General features: G+C 41.0%; 1 protein-coding gene across 1 annotated transcript in view; it reads right to left on the bottom strand.

Annotated features, from left to right (window-relative positions):
• TESK2 (testis associated actin remodelling kinase 2) overlaps nucleotides 1–18,377 on the bottom strand; it is an 85,882-nt gene that overhangs the window by 21,852 nt on the left and 45,653 nt on the right. The window contains exon 5 of the mRNA XM_075424610.1: nucleotides 6,264–6,410. Coding sequence (XP_075280725.1) covers nucleotides 6,264–6,410 — 147 coding nt within the window. The remainder of the gene's footprint in view (nucleotides 1–6,263; nucleotides 6,411–18,377) is intronic.

Genomic DNA, 18,377 nt, shown 5'->3' with positions numbered 1-18,377 from the left:
AGGCTCCATTTGGGTCCCAAAGTACCAGTAAAAGTTTAGTATTGCGACCATCATTAGAAATAATCATCTATAACAGCTAATCTTTTCAGCGCAAGCCCTCCCCTGCAGTACAAAATATCCAGGCAAGAGCTTACTCTAGCACAAAGGGGACCTTACAACCGCAGCAGCAAGTATGAGACTCACTGGACAAAGGTTCTGTTCATTGCATGGGTTTTATTTTGTTTTATTTTGTGTTAAACAAGCAAACAGCATACAAGGTAGGAAGTCAGGGTATGTCACTTTCAATCCCAAAGGCAGCGAATTTATGTTACTTCAGATAAATCCACAGTAATTGCTTACATGCATGATTCTGTCCCGTAGTAACTGAGACTACTCCTCTCTCAGTGAAAGAAGGGTGAGCCATTACACATTTACTGTGAAGTGAAAGCATATGTTGGCAGGAATACACACATGTACATATGTGTATATATATGTATAGGCCTAGAGACTAGAATTTCTTCACAGATTTTATCCTCAATGGAGCTCACAATGTTTCCTAAAACTGCTCACAACCCACTATTGAGTATAAGATGTTGTTTTCAGTTGCACATAATTCTGCAAAACTAAAAGGCACTTGTTTGGGGGGTTGCCCATTTGTTTTTAAGCAAGAGCTTTGGTAGTGGGTTTTTGGGGAGTGGGTGTTCAGCTAAGCCAGCTCAGCTGCTTGGGGGAACAAACTTAGAATATGTGTTGCAAGCAAATTTTGAAATAATGAAAATTAAAAAATCCTCAAAAATATTAGCCTATAGTATCATACCCAGATATGGCATGTTTTCAACTTGAAATGTGACCAGACCTTTTGCCACCCCTGCATAAAGTAGGCTAGGGCAAGACATCCACTCTGTGGGGAATCTGAAAGGGTGAATAAGGTGACAAGACAGAGCAAGAGAGTCCAAGCTAGGGGCCGGCAGAGACCAAGGCCAGGGTCTTGAGCTAGGTTCTTGAGACGGGGGAAAAAACCAAAGACTATTACGAGGATGTAAGAACTGCAGGCATAGCAAACAGGTGGTGGTGGTAGGGAAACAGAGCTAACCTGGGGCAGCAGAACAGGGGGAGAGCTAGAAATGGCTAAACATACTAAAGATCAGAATGCAGAAAGATACCTTGGAGAAAGCATCAAGCAGGAGCAATGGGAAGAGGGTAACTGCAGCGAGTCAGACAAGGAGATTGAACAGTAAGGTTGGGGGGGCAGGCACTGGGAGAGAAAAGAAGGGGAGAAGCCTTTGAACAAGGAGGAAAAGCCTGACTGGAGGCTGGCATCGTACACTAGCAGAAAGGACTGGACAGTCACAGAGTAGATACAATCAGTCTTGGAAAAATGGGCAGACTCCTAGATGCTCGCTTCTCACTGTCAAGGAGTCTCTTGTTCCTCTGTCTATTCTTGCTCCATAGTAAAAACAGGCAATGTGTATTAATAATACTAATTAACAGTAGCAATAAATACTAATTAAAAATACCTAGTTACCTTAGTTATTAGTAACTAAAGCAGCAGACACCTCTGCCATGAATCTTAAGCTTCTAACCCTGCCAATGAAGTGCATAATGCCATTGGTTTTTTCAAGGTTTTTTTTTTTTAATAGGCAGGAAGTTGCACACAACAAACACTACATCAGAAAATTAATATTGCACAAAAGATGTAAAATATGTAAACCTTCTTGTGAGAATGTTCATTCTTCCCCTTACGCATACACATTAAGATAAAGTCTTTACTTAGATGATCACACAGAGTTTTCCACCTGGCACCCATGTCTTACAGTGCACACAGTGGATTCACACCGACAGGGAATTGGGGCTGTACATAAAACACATGGACCACTATTTTCAGGACTCTGGCCACTCTTGCCACAGAAACAGTAGGGTGAAAGAAAGGCTGGGAAGAGATGAAAAAGAAAGGCTGGGCTGGAAATAAAGATCTTCTGTCTTGGGGTTAAGACTATTGTAATGTTGCCCCAGGATCGGGATTCTGGCCTTCCTCAGCATCACAGGAGGATTCTGTGACAAGGAACGTAGTTTAACAAAATCTTTCAGAGATTGTTGCTAATCCTGTGCTTCCCCTGCCTCCAGGGGCCCAACATGACTATTTTGTAAGTGCTGTAACACTTCCAACTGCCCCTGAGGTCAGAGAGCATATTGCCTTGAACTTAAACATGCGTAAAATGCCAAATACTCCAAATAAAGTCTTAAAACACACACCCGATATTCACCAATATTTTTGCTTTTAATCTGTTCTGATGAGAGAGATGAATAAACTCAGCCTTATCTCAGAGATACTGTAAGAATAAATTCACTGATATTAGGGCAGTCACTGGTATAAGCTGCCAAAGAAATCAACAGTGCTTCCACAGCAGGGTTTGAATGCAATGCAAGCAGCGTAAACAAGGTGTTGAAGGAACTCTCTGTGTAGTTGAGGGGTCAGGTACAAAAGGATTTTGTTACATTCTTTTTGCAGGCTGGACACTTCTTCCCTGTACCTTCCCAAACACTGTTATTTTAACTGTAGGTGACAATGGACAGAATGTTGCAAAACAAGTCAGATTAAGGAAAACTATCACAATCCACTGGCTCCTGTTGAAACACTTCCAATGTTTCACATTATGATTTCTGTTTTAATGACTGCATCTTCTGTGACCGAGACAGAGTTAAAATTCATAACCAGACCTCCTTGAGAATCACGGAAAGACAAAGAAAATCCTTATGATTCCAGGATGCAAATCCCCCTTGTGCACAATACAATGAGCTCCAAATAAAAAATAATTCACAGGGCTGGCAGTGATATGGATAGGGGACAGGGAATAAGCCAATGAGGCTGGCTGTCATAACCCATCTATGGCTTAATCTCTGCATAAAACTATGACAAGTCAAAAGTGAGCATACCACATTTATTGGCTTACAAAACGTGCAAGTCACCCTGCCAACACACCTACTATCTGCAGGCTGGAAACAGCCAACCCGACCGCTCTTGCCTTCTGAAAGATTCAAGTTAGGCTGCTGCTGTTGATCAGGGCCGACCAACCCGATCAGCCACAGCAGCCCAAGCCCAGGGCAGCTCACAACACGGGTAAGTACCAGCTGTCTGGGCAGCACAGTCTCTTCTAACAAGCACTGCCTCTCTCTCTGACAGCAGGGCAGCGGGAAGGGCAACAGTGCTATGTCAGGCCTGACATCCCCCGTGGGCTGCCACATCGACTGTGATGACCTATATCTACTCTACCGTTCTTCCCGCTGGCTTTCTGCGGTATCTGTGCTATTCTGCTACTCTCCACATGGTGCAATTAGGAAGAGAGATCACCCTGCTGTATACTAATTGCCAAACCCACCTATTTTTCAGTCTTAGATTGACAGGGGACAGGAACTTTTCCTTCTAGAAGTTTTTATGCATCCAGTACACAGATGACAATGCTACTGTCAGAGCAAGGCAACTCCGTTGCCATAACTGACAGAATAAACGTCATATATCCATGCCACCTGCTCCAGGAAGCTGCAGGAATTCGAGGTTTGCCAGAAACAGAAGAAAAAAAGACCAGAGTACAGGTCTAAATTAATCCCAAATAATTTTTATAGTAAAATTCATATTAGGGGGATAATTTGCAGTGGGTTATTGTGTTAAGCGTAATATATGAAGCATGGAGACACTCCTGCAGAAAGTGTCAGCTTCATTCTGTTCATAGTTCAGTCAAGGCGAGCAAGTTTTCTAGAAAAACACATCCCTCATACCTCCCCAGAAAATTCAGTGTCTGTTCTGACTTTTGCAGTTGTCTAAATCCTGTCTTTGCCTTCATTTGTTTAATAAAGCCATCATATAAATTACTGAAGTTTACTGAAGAAAGAAGGACAGTATAGAACAGTATTGAATCTGCCCTTATCCAGTCCAGATCACAAGTTCACTCCCAAGGAAAGACCCCATCTTCCTTCAGCTCACTCACACATTGACTATTTACTATTAAGAAAGAAGACAACTCATCCCACCACCAGTATAAACCTGGTAAAATACAAGGCATCTCCTCAAGTAGTAGCCAAAAGCTACACTCTGAGGGTTGAAAATTTCAGTGACTGGTTTTTGCTGTGGTTATTATCCTAATTTTTTTTTGCTTTGGAACAAAGTGACTTGTTTAAAACTTAGCCAGACAGCAGGGCAAATATTTGTCCAAAAGGAGAGTCACTTGCCCAACAGATTTAATTGTATTGATGAAATATACTTTAAAATAAGAAGTTAATAAAATTCACAAGTACCCGGGCATTTAAGGCCAGGTGTTTCATCTACTTCCCTTCCCAAACAGAACAAGCAAGTGCATACACCTCAAAAAAATTTTTTAAAGAATTAAAAAAAACGCCAAACAAAACACAAACTACGCAAAAAAATCCAGACAATACAGAATACAGCTGATGACTTAAACTTTTATCCTGACAGCTTCCAATGTGACCCACACAGATACTATACCTTTAGTGCTAAGAACCATTCAAATACAGCATAACTTCTAGTAAATTCTTAGGGTTTGGTGTTTGTTTGCTTTTCTTAAATAACCTTTACTACTTCCTGGGGCCACTGATGAGTTTGCTATTGCAATGAAATCATGAGCTCCTCCCAGCGGGTGCATTTTCTAAACAATTGACATTCAGCAGCAGATAACACTGAAGCATTGGTAGGGCAGCTCCGGCGAATGACATACAATTATGTAAAGCTTTGAACAAAGGCATTCACAGAGGTCTCAGGAAATGGATTTTCATATGACTGGCCATCACAGTACGTGCTTATGATAAATGACGCAGGCACAGAGTTCTCTTTAGTGACTTTGGTTCCTTGCAGTAACTCTCCTTCCACACTCTTAAATGTACTAAAATACATCCTAAACGGAATTTTAAAAAAAAGGGGGAGGGGGGAGGAACACAGAGATATCTTTTCAGTTATTTTTAGGCATCTCTTATCCTCACACTCCAAGGTGACTGAAATGGAGCTTTCTGAGCGTATCATGTCAAAATGACATGACTTCAAGTCTGGGCATTTTTTATTAATTTTATATTCTTCCTTGCAGAATTCAGCACCTTTCACTTGAAAGGACACGCAAGGAAGTATTTCATGACTTCACTGAAATACTTCTTTCACCTACCAATTGAACTAACTTTTTCCCCCCCCTTGGCTAAATGTACATCCTTCATCTCTTTAACACTGCACTGAGGTAGCTTTAAAAAAAACCCCTAAAATTAGATGGAGGACTAGTAGTCACTTGCATTCACAAACACACTGTGCTGTGTTTTTATTTTTAAAAGTTGTTTCTAATCTTAAAAAATAGTTCATTTTAGGCTAAAATAACATTCTTCTTGATGCTTTTGATTGAAGTGACATTATGAAGTCTTTCTTTCCAAGAACAGTTTTGGAGTACGTTCATGCTGCTAGTCCCCAGTGATCTTAAACTAGCGCATTAGCTCCAGACAACAGGACAGACAGGACAGCAAAGCCCTCAGCACAGGCTGCAATGGATGGCAAGACCCAGGGTGAATGCTGGGGCCATTTGCTCACAGAGCTTAGTGCTCCTATGTCAATATTTCTAGCTGAGCTTGAATTAGCTAGCTGCTTCAGCCAACTCAACTCATACAAGTTGTCACCAAAGCAGTTCAAACAAATCTACGCCCATTGAAAACTCCGCCCCTGAAATATCATTCTGGAGGAAATTCTGAAATTTGAAAATTATAAGTAAACTGGTTTGATCTTACTGCTTTTAGAAATTAAAAAAATATGAACCAGGATTGTGGACAACTCTTAATGCTGAAATCATAATGAAATGGCACTCTTCCTACTGAAGATTTGTGAAATACATGGGGAAACAAAAGCAACAAGGAGATTTTAAAGTGCATTTGTAATAATCTCCTCAATTTGGGTTCTTCATAAGATTGACCTTTTCAAATGTTAGATTATTATGCTTAGTTACCCATGGATTTAAATACTTTACTGAACCACAATTCAGAACTAAAAACTCCGCAGCTGCTTTCTGAGAAATCCTAATCTTAACTCATTTAAGGACTGACCTTCCTTCAGGACAGTTACTTCTCCAGTTGCCATACAAACTATCAACATGTTTTGATGGACATTTTAATCCTACAAACTGTACTTCAATTTGTTCCTCCAAATGTCTTAGATCACACCTTAGTTCTCTGATGGAAGGAGAAAGAACCAAACAACCAGTTATAGTACCTTCACTAAAAAGTTCCCTTCATTTTATAAACGGTACCTTGGATGTAAGGTCTCGGTGGAAAATGCCTTTATAGTGAAGATAACTGATCCCCATAGCGATGTCACACGCCAGTTTCACCCTCACTGTCCAGGGCAGATGCTGGTTACTGTCCAATAGCTGTTCCAGGTTACCGCAGTTGATGTACTGAAAAGACAAAACAACATTTGTAATTCATTATTTAACTTCATATATTGTCAGGAACGTAAAATTCATCATTATACGAGTATCCTCAGCTCAGCTACATGTTAAAAACTTTTTTTTTCTCCTAAGGGCTAGAGGCGGGCACAAGGTTTGCAGATCAAGAGTGGCTGAAAATGTCTCCCTTCATCTCTTGTACCAATGCATTTATGTTAAAGATGCATGCAACAGCTACCACTGCATTAATTCTATGGTATTTAAATAGACCCTTCAAAAACACCTACAATATAATAACACCCTCTCATTTCAGTGTGAGGAAAATAAGGGCAAAAAGGATGAAGAGCTGGCTCTCGGGCAGAATAAGTCATTGAAGAGCGGGCTAAGTATCCAAGTGTATGTCATGGAGCCTGATCAAGTTCCCAGATATCAATTCCCTACACTGAAGCAGCATCAAAGAAAAATATCACAACATGTTGCTGTAAGCTATACTTTTTCACTGCTGTATCTACAAGTCCTAATCAGCAAACTGATTCCCACTGTGTTCAGTACTACATCAGTCCCATTAAATGGTGGCCCTCATGAAAAGGAACCTACATTACGTATAACATAAATACTACAAGAGACAATGAAACAAAGCAGCATCCAAATGATGCTAAGTAATATAACCCAGGGTTAATACACGGAAGCTCCACTGCTGCTCAAATAATCATTACAGCAACACTGGGCTTACACTTTCTGTATAGACCCTTTACATCACAAGGGCAGCTACGCCATGTTTGAGCAGCTTCTTGTTTCACTCCCAGCCCCAATCCCCTCACCAGCCCCAAAGCAAAAGGACTAGCTCACTCTAGAAGGAAAACCAGTGCAATGCAGTGGGGTGTCTCAAGAAAATCCAAATGAAGCACACAAGAGAATTTGCTCTCAGGCCTGGTCCAAGTGTGTAACACTATGGCAGACTGCACCAACTTTGCTCCTCTGTGCCATACAGCTCTCCAACACTCTCGCAAAAGGCTTTGCAACTTTCCTGTGCCATTCACCCCAACAAAATGCGTGCCACCATTACCACGTTAAAATAAAACAGGTAAATGTAGGTCTTGTTATTTCAGACACTTCAACTTGCTTGTATTTTGTTGGGCTTCTTTGTGTCTGGGAACCGGGGGCACAAGGCAAACGTGAACCACACACCGTGCAGTGGGGATGTAGCTGATCTCAGACTATGCCAGAGCAAGGAAAGAGCACACGTAACCCAGACTCTACAAGTCCAGGGCTCAGGGCTCACCTCCTGAAGGGTTTACAACACCCAGCTTCTTCCTTACAGTCAGGCGCTGTCTTTTTCTGAGCTCACCAGTTAATTCTGAAACCCTTTTCCAGCAGACACCCAGGTTTCACAGGTCTGTGTTCGAGAAGGCTCGGCCGTTGGGGCAGACCGCCCACAAACCAGTTCTCACTGCCACAGCGCTCACTGGGATGGGGGGCTCTGCTCCTTCTGCGGCTGCCCACACCCCCGAGCCCCCACACGCCTCCCAGGCACCCTGGAGCCGAACCCCCTCCCCCGGACACCCCGGAGCTGAGCACCCTCCCTCGCAGCAGTGCTGTGGGCTGCCGGCCGAGCAGGAAGGACACACGGACACGGCAGGCACGCAGCATCCCCACCCTCGGCAGCTGCTTTGCTGCTCCTGAACACGAACCTTTGGCCTGACCCCGGTGCTGTGCATCCAACCCTTCGCCCTGGAGCGACAACCCAGGCAAAGGGGGAGTGCAAGAGTTACTTCTTTGCACTACATGTTCCTCAAAGAATGATTGACATCTAACTTTGGTCTGGGCCAGATTTTAAAGCTGGTATCAACTACTTTCTCGTATCAAAGCAGGCAATCCAACAAAAGGTGCCTGGGTCTAGGAAATACTCCAGTATTTAGCAATTTCATGTTCTTATGACTACTTCAAGATGCTATTTCATACCTTCTGAATTAGACTAACAGCAGGAGAAAGAGTGCAATGATACACAGGAAAGGATTTCAAAATCAGGTACAGAGAAACAGAATGCTTCCTTATATTAACCTTTTCTAGACCAAACAGGCAAGAAGTATTTGTCTTTTATAATTAGGCAAGGAAAGTTCTTGAAGTCTGGAGAGTAATCTGACTGTCCTGCTCTTAAGCAGTAAAATTTTCTATCAAACTATTCTGTTTTGCGCTGAAGATAATTTAATTACTCAGAATTTTCTGCTTAGCGCATATCATTTTGCAAAGCAAAATGCCTGCTGGCCGCTCTCCGAAAATCAAGGCAAACAAGACTTAACACACTAATGATAAAAATCTAATGTTTAGGGCTGCAATAGCCCTGGCACTGGAGCTGGGGGGGAAGGGAGTTGATCAGATGACTACACTGGAAACTAGAAATTGCAGGCTAGTACAAGCCAGAGATCCAAAACCACCTGTCCCTTATATTAGGAGTTCGTGTGTCAGGAGAGCAGGGCAGCTCTGAACAGGTCACTCAGAGGCTACGCCATTCTCCATCCTTGGAGATTTTCAAGGCTCCACTAGACCAAGCTGCAAGCCAACCTGACTTAATATTAGAAACAATGCTTCTTTGAGCTTTTCCAACTTTGATCTTTCTTTCTCACTGCTTTTATTTGAACCCCTAAGGGAGCTAGATGACATTATAGAGCACTCAAGAAAAAAACAAACAACATTGCTCAATATAATTTGATTTTTTTTCTTAATTTTAAATCACAAGTTGCTAGCATACTTAAGGAAAAAATGTTGACTAAGGTTCCTACATTAACTTCATATATATATATTTTATATATATATATACACATATATATATATATATATACACACACACACACACACACACCCCCCTAGCCTCCTTGGAACAATAAGAGCAGCACTTCCAGTTACATTCAAATCAGAACGGTACTGACCAACCTGGAAGAGCAGGCACTAAAGCACCTAGCTCAATAACCCAGTTAAAAGTGATGCTTATCGGGTCTCTCAAACTATTTCACCTTTCTGACTGGGCAATGACAGACCATGCATAAGCACTGCCATACTTGAATTCATTTGCAAGAGAATGCAAGGGGGAAGGGAATCACTGGCCTGACTTTCTATTTTGTTAAAAAACAGAGTTAAAACTGTGCCATACCATGACAGTAATTGCTCCAGAAACGCTAACAAAATAAAACAAGCAACCCAGAAGAGTATTGACATATATATTGAAATGTGACAACAGCTAGCTACTATTTTGAGCATACTCCTGTTTTCAATAAAGTAGCCAACTGATTTGATCCATTGCTGCCATATTAGTTAAGTGCACCTAATACATCTATTTCCCCAGCACACTTCCACTCAAATTGGCTTGCAGGGTCATTCACTCATCTTAACGGCAAGGACTGGATTCTAGCATGGGCTGGGTGAAAACTGACACACACGCAGGACACAGCATGCATCAAACCCAATTCTAGCACATACGCAAAACCCACTTGGCGTCCTGTCCGAAACTGCCACCTGGCAAGTGCTCAGACCTCATTTATTAGGTCTGGGTTTGGCTCTAATTTCTCCTGTACTTCTATGAAGCACAGCAGGCTAATCATCAAGTGTACAATTGAACTAAGATTTTCCTAAAGACATCTTTAAGACTTTAGTTGATCTAGATTTTAGCTGGCCAGCAGGTAATACTTGTGTGCAGAGTCCTGAACTGTCCCTAGGGCAAGCACCACACAGAGTTCAGTGCTCCCTCAGGGTCACATAAGTAATCCAATTCTTCTGGTCATTCAGGCTGACCATGCAAACAGCCAGCCCGATGGCCTGTTTTTTTCAGAGCACTTCAACAATGCCTTTTCGGAACAGACACAAAATAACATATGTTATTTCCTAATTGCCAATGCAACTGAAAGGAAAAATACTTGTCCTCAAGCTCTTACTAGCACAAACCAGCTCTGTATGATAAGAATATCCTAAAGGATAGTAAGGGCACCTCTCCCAAAGAGAATACTGGATTTTATTTTGTCCCTGAAACATTTCACTGCTGGTACAGTAAGGCTACAGCGTACACATTATCTCAAAGCATTATTCTACTACTACAACAGCAGCCATTGCGTAAGTGTACAAGCAACTGGAGCAGAGATCTGATCGGGCTAAGACATGAAAGCAAAGGACACAATTTCATAGAGACCTCATAGCTAAATGGAGCAGTGTTCAGACCTTTTCAAACTCCGTATCATCAGGTTGCAGTGAAACAGCTACTCATTGTTCCTACTGCTAGCTTTGTCATGTAACAGGACACCAACAGTCAGTTTATCTGGTTGCCAGCACCTAAAAGTAACTGCTTTAGGTTGTTTACTTTTGCATTTGCTACAACGTAACACAGCAAACTGAATGCTGGTTTAAAAGACCATTTTAGCTCACAGAAAAAATTCTTTTCCTCCAAATTTATCCATGGTAAGAGCTCATGCTTTTGTTGCTAGAAAGATAGTTCAGGAAAACTGTATTTGTTACCTCTCCCAATCTTATGAGGAAAGAGGGCAGCAGGTTCTTTGAAGCACAAGTTACCCAGAAGCTCAGCCAAGCATAGGTGCTTTCTGGATCAAAGGGCATTGAGGAGGCTTCGGCAGTTATAGCTTAGTGCTACGAAATGCAGAAGCAGCAGTATATAACTCTTTCCACACAACAGTCGGGGCACAGGGAAACACGCTATTTTAACTTCAGACCAGGATAACAGGACTGTTTCCTTGCAAGACACTCACAGTCACATTATCAGACTCAAGCATATGAAATGAGGAATGGAGTGAAATTCAGCGTACAATGGTACTTACACATACACATGCTTCATTTCAAGAGACTAATACTGAACACCAGCTGTCAGATTTTAGCCTTCAAAATTCAAAATAAAGGTTTGAACACACTAATAGGAGAACTAGAAGCTTTTAAAGAAAAGGCGCATCAGATGCACATGATTCCTACAGTTACTGTGCAAAACCACAGACTCCAAATATTGCCAAGTCTGAGGGGAAGACAAAGGAACTGCAAAGAGTTTTCAATGCTGCTTTGAAAACCAATGCTGTTTCAATATGTAGGTCTAATATAAATAAGCCACCAGATACTGCACAGAAAAGCCAGAAAAAAAGTTGGCCTGCTGTTTACTCAGCTTTAAATGTCACTGCCTGTCATTTAAAAAGCAACAAATAACCACAAGACACCCCTATATGGTAGCCCAAATGTTGCCAAAGGCAACGGATTCAGTGGTTAAGAAAAGTAGGTGTGGAAAGTGCATTTAGGATGACAGACCAAATTAGGTAAGTAAAGTGTAAGAGCTCCAGGCACCCAGAACACTACAAGACAAACACTGAGATAGCAACAAATGAATACACTGGAGAAGCCCAATGAAGAAAGCAGGCAGAGAAGCAGGAGGAAAGAGAAACTACAATGGCGGCTGTGGCACCTTCAGCGTGACCAAGTAAGAGATGTCAGAGCAAAAGCCAGACTGTGTAGTTGGACTCTAAAGGGAGACCTGGAAAGGAAAATAACAACATTGCAGACATCCGCGATACACTTGTTGAAGCAGAGTCAAAAGGACAGAGCTTGCATATTTGTATCATTTCTAACTCAAGAAGTAAGAAGGCAACCCTCGTGCCTAATAAAGTTGAGATATTTTCACTCACTCAGCTTCCTGCAGAAGTTCAAAAAAAAGTTTTAAACTACCCATTTCAAGGGGGACACAACCCAATCTTTAGTTCTCTTATGTTTAACAGTCATCTGTCACACTCAGCCCTAACTAACTACTTTGAAGGCTTCTGGCTGCAAGACAACAAGCCAATGCACCCTTTTGCCACAACTGGCATAATTAGTTACAGTGGGAGGACTTGAAATTTCCCCATTTCCCACAAGTGTTTTCATAACTTCAACTGTGCAGAACTGGAAAAGAAAGACAGTATCAGTATGCTCAAAACTACAGTATGAGATACTACAAGTTTATACACTGAGACTGACTAATAGATTAAATTTAATTGTTTTTGAAGTTAGTTCATAGAACTCCACTTGGTTAAAATAACCCAAAAAACAAAAAAACAGTTCAAAAATCTACAAAACCACCTCACCCAAGTACCTGTGAACAGTAACTCTCCACTTCCATTAAATAGCTAACACATTGATTGCACCAAACAAAATAAATTAAACCTTAAAAAAGAACAAGTTGGATGTTTAATTTGGGCTGTATATTTTTGGACAGCAGGTCAACTAATGTTGCCAGAGAGCAAGCCTCAAGTACTGAAAGAGTTAGAACGTGCAGGTGAAGCAAGCACATTTCAGAACAAAACACAAACTTTTTCATGAGAAGCCAGAAGGGCTCAAGTGGCCAGGAAAAATAGCCTGACTGAAAGGACAGAAGAAAAGCCAAAAGTTTTCCTCTAAAGGCCACTTGTCTTTCCTGCCTCTCAGCTGCTGAAAACCAAAGGAAAAAAAAAGTCGGTAACCTAAAGTTAATTTCTGCTGCTCAACCAACAATTCAGTTCTTTTTTTAATACACACACAAAAAAGTATTTTCTTCACAAGTGTTAACCACTACAGGATTAAAATAATCTTGCTTTAAAAAGTGTCAGCTATTCATAGAGGAGGGGGCCACGGCATGGTTACTCATCAGAACCCAAGACCAAAAGCCAAGAAACACAACAGATCTACCTCTGTTTCTTCTTCCATGTCAGCTGTGGCATTGACTGATTCACTGGCGCCTCCTTCTAAAAAGGCATGTACAGGCATGGCTTATTTTATAAGGGCAAACAAGAATTAACATGCACTAACTCAGGAAGGAGCTGTAATGAAAACCATTTGTTGCATTCCAAACATCTAAGTGCTGGCATGGAAAAAAGTATGGCAGGATTTGTCTTTTAATTCTCTACATCCAACAGCTCTTATGGTCAGCATGCTGAATCTATCCCTTTCCCCATCATTCTACTCAATCAAAATTAATGTTCACTTGCTTGCCTGCTGCTAGATTACTGTAAGTAAGGCTTCAACTGCAGGCACACAGCAACATTGCACCGTTGCAACCCACACGTATGAAGGGTTTGAAATACTTCAGGAAATAAGGTTATTTTGTTGGAACCGGAAAACACTCCCAGTATATCTATACAAACTGACCTTGATAACCATTTTTCCTGTAATTATATTAGTAGAAAAGACAGAAAGCAAAAGAGGGCCTAACAAAAAACCTGCATTTGTAATCTGAAGTCACAACCATTTGGATTCTAAGCAGAGCCTAGTTTCAGCACAGATAAGAATCCGGGATATGGCAAGCTAGCAATGGCATAAATTAGCACACAGGCACAGAAGAGAAAGCACCTTGTTGCTGACACAGGCAAGCGAAAAAACGGCTCTACAATAACACTTCTGTTAAGAGCAGAAGGCTCTATCCATAATGACAGCATTTTGAACATACTATATGCTCAGTTCTGCCTAGAAGCAAGCTGTAGCCCCTGGCAAGCAGCCTCTTACTCACATAAGGTCTTTCTCACCTTCCCCACAAAGATACCAGCAGTAGCGGCCCACAGATCACGTGCCTGCAAGATTCCAGATAAATAACCTGTTTGCTCCATTTTTTTAATTCTGTAGAACAGCTACAAGGATCTACTGAGCGCAAAAGTTATAGCACACGAACACCTCCCATAGTACAAACTTTGTCTAAATTCTGCACAAGGAATACTGGTTTTGAGCTGTTTCAGAGGGCTCTTCCAAGCCTCAACACTCCAGCTGTACTGCCATGTCCATCGCTCCAACACTTTATTGGCAGTCATAGACTGCACCAAGGTCCCCTATTAATCATGGTGTGCAAAAGCAAATATTAAAGGAATTCTCTTGTACAACCCAGTTGCTGATGGATGGCTGATAAGTGAAGTGAAATAAGGAAGTGAAACTACAAAACACTTGTTAATTCAACAGTATGTTTCCTGGGGTTCAGGGTGATGCAGGGCAGGAGGGGAAGGAAGAGAAAGCACTACAGAGTTTACTGGAAAATATGTAAGAAAAACATCCCAGACAAAAAGTTAAATGGCCAGCATCACAGTACCTATTTGGACTGCATCTCTTCATACACACAAGTAACAGGAAAACCTAGTCCTCGAGGCAATATTCAGCTCTACTCCCCTCTCTCCCCTTCATGCCATAATAGCCGAGAAGCTTGCATCTTCTCACTCTTATTAACATAGACATACTTCCAGAATATCAGAAAGCAACAATAAAAGAATCTCAGGGGGTGCAGTTCAAGAACATTTTTCTTTTTTGCTTGAGACAATGGCAAATGGTCCAGCAGGCTTACAGTGAGTGTCAAAACACTACTAAACCCCCCCCCCACCTGCATGTGTGTGCCACACACGTGCAGGGAAGGCAGACAAGGAATGACAGTGGAGCTTGCTATTTGCAGTTCAACATTTATTACTTTCTTCTGTCCTTGAGACATTTTAAGCAGGAGGAAGAGGTTACCACCAGCGAGGTATTTAGCAAGCCTTCCTCAGAACACAACATATTTAGATGCATCTATCTCAATTAAAATAATAAATAAAAAAGGTTCCTTGTACACCATTACAGGCTCCGAAGTGACGAAACAAGTCAATCATCCTCCTACAAGAGGGGGAAAAAAACATAAATCCAAAATATATGGCCTGTGTAGCCAAGATGAATGAGAGAGAGGAGAGAAAAGGAGGTTTAACTGTTAGCTCTTAAGCTCATATAGAGGCATTTATGAAAAAGACTAGAATTCAAAAGCTTGCACGTTCAGAAGTTCTCACTGAAATAACTGGTTGCTCATCACTCTTGATCTAGCACCTGCATGCATAAATATAGACTGTGTGCCTGAAGTTAGACTCACATTTTCAGAATCTTGGCTTCTGTCTTTATATAGGGACTTCTTTAGTGTCTCTGATTATAGTACTTATCACATCTCAATTTTCTTCTCTGTGAGAACCCACCCTTCTCTCCTTGCCTAACCACATACTGCAAATGCACCTCGCAGTTTCCCCGTGCCTTCAGCACAACACAGCGCTTACACAACTTCCATTGCTTGTCTGCTTTTGGTAAAAGGAGAGACTTTCTCTGTAGAGGTGTCCCCAGTGCATTTACCCCATTTACCTGGTCACCACCAACCCACAGTAGGCTTTTCCTTTAACTGATCTGCCAGCGCTTCCCTCCCGAGAGCGAGACTGTAACACCAGCTTGCATCCTCCATAAGCCAACATTTTTGTCAGCTTTCTGTTTCCCCACAACTGAGCTTTTTACTGCAGCTTTCTGAGAATCAATTCCGCCCTTCTGTAAAGCAAGGACCCACTTGAACCTCTCTTACTTATTATTCTAATTCTGCACATGTACAGGACAGGAAATCATGCTCTTTAAAAAGAGGTATTTTGGGGGAATTGGTCAAACCATATCAGGCATACAGCCACAGGAAAACACACACAAATTCAGCAATTACAGCTTCCTTCTGCCCTCAGAACAAGTGTTGCGATCAGGTACAACAGCATTTAACTTCCTATCAAACTGAACCTATGCATTCTGTGGGGCCAACCTGGCATAACCAACCCAAAAACTAAGTTAAAAAAAATTCCTCCGTTGTTTATAGCGTTTTTCTGGAAACCCTAGGTCTTTGATCACAGCAATCAGATAAAATGGTTAACTTTCATTCGTGAAAAAGCAAATAGCCACCAGATGTAGGAAAAAAAATGGAAGGAACACCTAACTTAAATAAGGTTCTTTACATGCTTTCCAAGAACCTGACTTTTGATATTTAAGCACTCAAAATTGCAAAGCTACAAATCAGGCAGACATAGCTGAAACTCCTGTGGAGGCCTGAAAGAACTTAAAGCGCAAGCACACCACATATGCCACAACGTCAGGCTGCAAAAGTATGAACTGGAGATGGAATTTCAGCCAGAACACTAAATTTCCTGCCTCCTGTCATTGAAAGCCAGGCTCCCTTGTGTGATTTTAAATGGACTTTGGTATGTGCAGCACATCAAGCTGTGTTTGGGACTGAAGTCTTTTTTCCTTTTAACTAATTCACTAAAATATTTGGTTCCCAAGGAAAATAATGTAAACAAAGTATAGAATATGTTCTTTGTCTTAACTTCTGTGAAGTACCTTCACTCTGTTAGACATGCTACTTTTTTGTTACAAAATAATTCATGAACCTTTAAAGTTACAGCATAAGATTTAAACAGCGTGGCATTTTCCAAATATCAATACTACCCTCTCTTTTCTACAAGCATATTTAAACTCTACTTACTTTGAACAGTCTAATTTACTTACTACACTTATCATGCTTAGATTTAATTTTGCACCCACTGGTGCACACAGATGAGTCATGTTTACTTCTACCTTTAATCAGTCTAACTCAAATCTCACGTACAATGTAGAGTGATGGGTACCAGAGTCTGCAGCTCTTCATCTGTTCAGACACCCCAACATCTGGGCTCAGTACAAGTTCATACAGCATTATTTCAACAAAAATGAGACATCTTTAGCTGATAAAAGAGCATGATGGTGCTCACATCCTTCTAACCCTCACTCTGCCTTCCCAGAGTCCGTAATTCAGACTGAATCATTACCGGAAATGGGATATTTTTTATTTTTTTTTTTTCTTTTTCATGCACCCTTTCAAATAAAAAAATATAGTTATGGCAGGCACCCCTCCCCCCAAACCAATACAGTCAGTTGGTCAGCACTCTCCAGTTGATACTGCATCAGAGCACAGCTGCTCCTAGAGCTACCTATGCTTCTCAACAAGGATCAATGGCATAGGAATGGGTCTCTTCAATTCTGCATGCTGGGAAGTGTCAGATATATTAAGCCTTTCATATGTGGATCTCTCAAGTTGGAGAGAGACATGCTGTACTCCTCTAATGAGAACGAACCCATGGGAAAAAAGGACACCACTTTGAAGATGAAACAATATGACGCCTGGTGCAGCAGAGAGAAAAGATGAGGTAGAGCTGGTCATCAAGCATCAATCTACGTTTGCTGAGAGTGCACTCAGCCTCTTTTTATAAATTAAACTGAGAACTTAAGTGAACTGTTCCAGCAAAACTGAAACTGACAGTCCATATGCTGCGAAGCGTGCAAAACTACGACCAAATATGGCTCAAGTGTTGACAACTATTTTAAAAATTCTGTTATGAACAATCAAGAGATGAAAGGAAGTGTCTCCACTGAAACAAGTTTATGAAAAAATTATAACTGCATTTCAAAACAATGAAAGATGTGCTACAGGTCATTCTGCAAGCTACACAGGAACAAAAAAAAGCACAAGGTCTACATGTGGCCCTGGACAAAGCTATTAAAATAACTTATTTCAGATAAATACACACATACAAGTACCTAATATTCCAATTTATATATATATCTTTTTTAAAATGTCACAATTTAAACAAAATCTATAAATGATACTTTGATACAAGAAATCTGAAAGACATCCCAATGCTTATCCCTTTAAAGATTCAGGATCTTTGAAATATCAAAAAGATACTGCAGGAGACTTGGTTTGCCATGTTATAAACACATTCATTTTGGAATATAAACAGAAGCTTTGTAAATTTTTGGCTCTAAGAAGAGTCCCTATTGCCCATGTCTGTTCTTCCTTTCAGCAAGATAGCTACTGTATGCAACAAAGGTGATACTTTCAATTCTTCCTAACTTAGCCCTGGTGTTCATACATAATGAAGTAAAAACGCAGGCAACAGACTTGTCTTTCTGTACACGTTTAGTTGGGTTTTTTAACCCAAAAAGATTGAGTTAATATTCACATGTGCCAGCAGGCAGGCACAAAGTAACCGAGATTTTTTTGCATCCCGTGGATTCACCTTAACTCTGTTCCCCAAAGTAAAAAGACTCCACAGTTCTATGTATTTTAAAAAAGGATGACAGCATTAACTAGGTATTTCAAAACATCTATTAGCTTGTGATATTTTTTTTAATGGTGAGATAGTAAGTGCT

Source organism: Opisthocomus hoazin, chromosome 6, assembly GCF_030867145.1.
Source record: "Opisthocomus hoazin isolate bOpiHoa1 chromosome 6, bOpiHoa1.hap1, whole genome shotgun sequence".
Classification (NCBI taxonomy): Eukaryota; Metazoa; Chordata; class Aves; order Opisthocomiformes; family Opisthocomidae; genus Opisthocomus; species Opisthocomus hoazin.
The sequence above is the reverse complement of the archived record's forward strand: the minus strand, read 5'-3'. Positions and strand labels throughout refer to the sequence as shown.